The 4,849-nt window shown below is 44.7% G+C and overlaps 1 protein-coding gene and 1 pseudogene across 4 annotated transcripts in view; one reads left to right on the top strand and one right to left on the bottom strand.

Annotated features, from left to right (window-relative positions):
• The first annotated feature begins 643 nt into the window (after positions 1–643).
• LOC110022409 lies at positions 644–2,259 on the top strand (annotated as a pseudogene).
• A 1,025-nt stretch (positions 2,260–3,284) lies between these two features.
• LOC110022404 (SAP-like protein BP-73) overlaps positions 3,285–4,849 on the bottom strand; it is a 15,481-nt gene continuing 13,916 nt past the window's right edge. For all 4 annotated transcript variants that reach the window (XM_020721325.1, XM_020721324.1, XM_020721327.1 and 1 more), the window contains one exon: positions 3,285–4,662. In XM_020721325.1, coding sequence (XP_020576984.1) covers positions 3,515–4,662 — 1,148 coding nt within the window. In that variant the 3' untranslated portion in view covers positions 3,285–3,514. The remainder of the gene's footprint in view (positions 4,663–4,849) is intronic.

The following is a 4,849-nucleotide window of genomic DNA, read 5'->3' as shown; positions in this document are numbered from 1 at the left end:
TAATGCAGGAATATGAACCACTTTGACCGGACGGTCCGGAGAGTTTCCTTTGATCAAATGGCAATTGATGTACATTTGAGTGTCTTTACTATGTCATAATTGAACGATTTTGGGCTTGTTGGTGAACTCGTCGTATTCGGCATTCGTTTGATCTTCTAATTATGTCCATAAAATTTTTCCAGGTTTGACGTCTTGATCGGGGCTTAATTTAGTTCGAATTTGACCAATTGTTGTACCATTAGTTGTCTCGTCAAGCCGATCAGTTCGAGAGTAAGTTTGGTGAAATCGGAGCCCTGTCTGACTTTTTATTAAAGTTTCTCTCGAGATTTATATCATATATCTCGAGATTCGTGTTGGTTGTTAGAAATTTGTTGATGAAGTGAACTCAATAATGAATGTGCAAATGAGTGTTGAAATCCTTCATGGAAGAGAACTATTTCTTTAGCTATCTCACTTCAAACTATAAAAAAAAAATAATCGGCAATCTTAGTATAAGATTTTTCGACATCCTCTCTCTGAAAAGGACAAGAACAAACGAAGAAGACAACCGTAAGCCACTTAGGTCACACGATGAGGAGCGGACGAGGCAGCCGAAAGAAATAAGACACAAACACGAAGCAAGTACAAAGTAGGGGATGCGGCCGAAAGAAATAGGAAGGGTTAGAAACCTAGGGTTTAGATCATCGGATGAGAATCCAATGGAACTGGAAATAGAGCAATGACATCTTTTTTGACAGTCTGGCTAGAAAGCGGTTGGACAACTAACATAGACATAGAGGGAAGTAATTTATGAGTTAGGTTGGAGGCGCCTCCCCACACCATCAATGCATTTACTCCGTTCAATAAATTGGATTCAATGATTTAACAAAAATCCGCCGATCCAATCTCTCGCCCGACTAGAAGTTCAGGATCCTCTCGCCGGCATTGGCGGCGCGGGCAATGGAGCAGCACCCGGTGGCGGAGGCGAACGGGGCCAGGGCCCCGCCCCCGGTGGCGGAGGCGAACGATCGGAGCCCCTTCGGCCGCCTGACGGCGGACGAGTTCTACGCGAGACACAGAGTCTCCCACGAGTCGTCTTCCTTCCTCGACCAGCGCGGCCTCCGCATCTTCACGCAGTGGTGGATTCCCATCCCCAACTCCTCTCCCATCATCGGCATAGTCGCCGTCGTTCACGGCGCTTCACGGGCGAGTCCAGCTGGCTCGTACACCCCCCCGCCGTACATATCGCCAAGGCCGGCTTCGCTGTCTGCGCCATCGACCACCAAGGTCACGGGTTCTCGGACGGCCTCCCCACTCACATCCCCGACATCGCCCCAGTCGTCGATGACTGCATCACCTTCTTCGATTCCTTCCGCGACCGCTTCCCTCCCAACCTTCCCTCTTTCCTATATTCCGAGTCCCTCGGCGGCGCCATTGCTCTCCTCATCCCCCTTCGCCGAGCCCCTGATGGAGTTGTCTCCCGCCCCTGGGACGGCGCCATCCTCAACGGCGCTATGTGCGGCATCAGCGAAAAGTTCAAGCCGCCGTGGCCGCTCGAGCACCTCCTCTGGGTTGCGGCGGCGCTGATCCCCACCTGGCGTGTGGTCCCGACAAGGGGCTCCATCCCGGAGGTCTCGTGGTGTACAAAGTGGAGTGGAAGCGGCGGCTGGCGATCGCGAGCCCGCGGAGGACGCTGTCTCGGCCCAGGGCCGCTACGGCCTACGAGCTGCTTCGAATCTGCCGGGATTTACAGGGCCGATTCGAGGAGGTCACCCTGCCTCTGCTCATCGTTCACGGCGGGGATGATGTCATTTGCGACCAGACCTGCGTTGAGGAGCTGCATCGCCGTGCGTCCAGCGAGGACAAGACCCTCAAGATATACCCGGGCATGTGGCACCAGCTGATCGGCGAACCGGATGAGAATGTGGAGCTTGTTTTTGGAGATATCATAGGCTGGCTTCGCACTCGGGCCGAGCGTTCGGCGGCCATCAACTCTTCCGCCGGCGGGTCTGCAGCTGGTTCGTAATTTATAGGAGATGGGTGGTCTGCCACTTCTTCGCGCCTCTGCAATAGTTAGATTCGATTGTGGGGTGGGGGTGGGATGACTCTTTATCAATTTAGCACTTGTTGTATTGGGTATGTTAAATGGAGGACTTCAAAATCGCATCTTTTCCAGCATTAGTGCTATGCAGTATTTGATTAATGATATGTTTAGTGCTAAATATATTCCTATCCTAGGCAAGGAACCCTTAATTTTAGTAAGGAAAATTTGAGCATAAATGTTCTATCGAATAAAGCAGCCATTATGTTTCCTTTAGGTCTGATTGCAGAGTATTTTCACTCCTAACGTAGTTTTGATCTGAGATATTCATCTAAACACAAAACTTTCAGGGCTATTTGGGGCAGCTTATAAGTGCGGGCGGAGTTTTCAAAACGTTGTCTCACCGTTTAAAAAACATGTTTTGACAGCTTATTCAAAAATGCAGTTGGATTTTTACACTAAACGCAGACCGCGGACCCATTTCAGAAACGTAGTTTTGATCTGAGATATTCATCTAAACACACAGAACTTTCAGGGCTATTTGGGGCAAGCTTATAAGTGCGGGCGGAGTTTTCAAAACGCTGTCTCACCGTTTGAAAAACATTTTTCGACAACTTATTCAAAAATATAGTTGGATTTTCACACTAAACGCAGACCGCAGGCCCATTTCAAGATAAACTGACTATCTGGATAAGTGCCTCAATCTCACCGTCAATTTTGAATTGGACAAAAGATACGGCGAAAAGTTTCATTTTGATCTGATTTCAAGATTCATGTTGTGGGAAATAAAAAAGATGTTGATGAGTTGAAGCGGGATGACTTGAAGAAGAAGATTTTAGAGATTTTTTTTGGAACCAAATGAGGACGCTCAAGTTGTGAGCATCATGACATGCTTGAGAAAATGATATTTATATCTAGTAAGCGCAGGCAATGTAACAAATGTGTGCATCAAAGCTCTTAGAAGAAAATTGCTATTGCAAACCAAACATGTGATGCACATCTTACATTTAACAGTTATGTTATCTCCAGCATGCATGTATTGAAGTCCTGAATACATATTTACACTCATCATAGCGTAGCAATAATGACTTATGGTTGATCCATGCACCAAAAATTTACCTGATTTAGTGTGCAAATATTTAGTAGAAGCTAAAACCGAGCTCAAATATATAATTTTTTCAATTATTTTTTAAGTTTTCGATAAAATTTATTCGAACAGCATGATAAAAAATAAGTATAAACAAACTATAAGATGACTTGTTGGTAAAATGGTGAATGAGTAAGCTATTAGAAGTTTAGCAGTAAATGGCAGTAGACAATTACAATTATCAATGCAGAACATGGATGGGTGCAGCCCTTCATAATTTTTGTTTAACTGGCAATAAATAGCAGCACTAGTTACGAAAGCAGGAAAAAAAACAAATAAATAAATAACACAGTGACTAGCACATAAAAAAGAGCATCAAAATATCCATCCACTGCATTGCAGTGAGCTCAATCAGTGTTCTCAGTCAACAATTCCAAAAGCTCAATTTTCTTAAGCTTGGAATATCCCTTGAAGCCTTTAGACTTTGCAAGCCCCCTCAATTCAGAGAGTTTCATGGAGCCCAAATCAGATTCCTGTATCATAGGTGGCTCTGACATCTCTGGGCTAGTTTCATCCAAATCAGAATCAGATGGGTCGGATTGATCAAACCCCATTTTACTCTCAGCATCCAAAGATTCGAGGTTCGCCGAATGATCATGTGCCAGCTCGACTAGATGCTGAGGTTGAGGATCAAGCACCGCAATCTCGGGCTCAGATGCCACACCTGCCATCTCTTGTGAATTCAACGTGGGTCTTAAACTTCTTCTACCTTCTTCCTCGTCGGACAAAACAGGCTGAAATTTCACTTTAGGTACAGGAGACTTGCGTTTAAATCTTGAAATAGGCCTCCTGCTTGAAGGAAAGGGAGGTTTCAGGTCATGAACCACATCCTGAGTACCAAGATGATCAGATTCAAAGAAGTTAGAATTATGTTCCTCTTCAAACAAGTCACTTCTCTCTGCTTCATCAAAGGGATTGGCCCTCTCAGGCTGATCCAGATCATAGCCATAGCCATCATCACTGCTGCTGCTCTTCTTGCTTTGTGCCGTCGAATGTTTCCTCAATAATTTGAGAAGAGAATCTACAGTTCCTCTATCTCCCTGGCCGACCTGTGCAGATTCAACTCTCTTCTCTTCCTTAATTGCTGCTCGCTCTCTTAGTTGTAACTGCACCTTCCTAAATAACTCAACAATCTCCTTCTCCCTTCTCCCAGGGGTGGCAGTGGCAGAAAACCTTTGGTTATTGGAATGGGAAACGAGAGACCCATTTTTAGAGGAAAGCAGATTATCCTCCGGGTTCTCAGAGTTTTCTTTTTCTTGGCTCTGTCTTTTGCCTTTTGATGATCCTCTGTACTTCCTAGAAAAATCAGGGTTTCTCTTGTTTGAACTACCCTTACACATGGACACAATTGAAGGATAACGAGAAACAGATGTCCTCAATGATAAATTTGCTTCTAGAAAGAGTTTCTGTCTTCTGTTGTTTGGTGAAAATGACATTGCACTTCTTCCTATTGCTCCTTGGTAATAAAGGAAATTACAATCAGAAACCATATACCCTGCAGGAAAATATAATATTTTGTCATGGCATCACAAAAGGCATAGAGATCACACAAGATATATTCCACCGTAACACTATGTGCGACGTGACTAAATAAATACAAAAATATGGCAACGGCCATTAAAAATGACAAATTAAAAAATATCGGCCCCAACAGATAATGATGAAAATGATAGCAGAGCGGA

This window comes from Phalaenopsis equestris, unplaced genomic scaffold (assembly GCF_001263595.1).
Source record: "Phalaenopsis equestris unplaced genomic scaffold, ASM126359v1 Scaffold000188, whole genome shotgun sequence".
Classification (NCBI taxonomy): Eukaryota; Viridiplantae; Streptophyta; class Magnoliopsida; order Asparagales; family Orchidaceae; genus Phalaenopsis; species Phalaenopsis equestris.
Note: the sequence above shows the minus strand (reverse complement) of the source record. Positions and strands in the feature narration are given on the sequence as shown.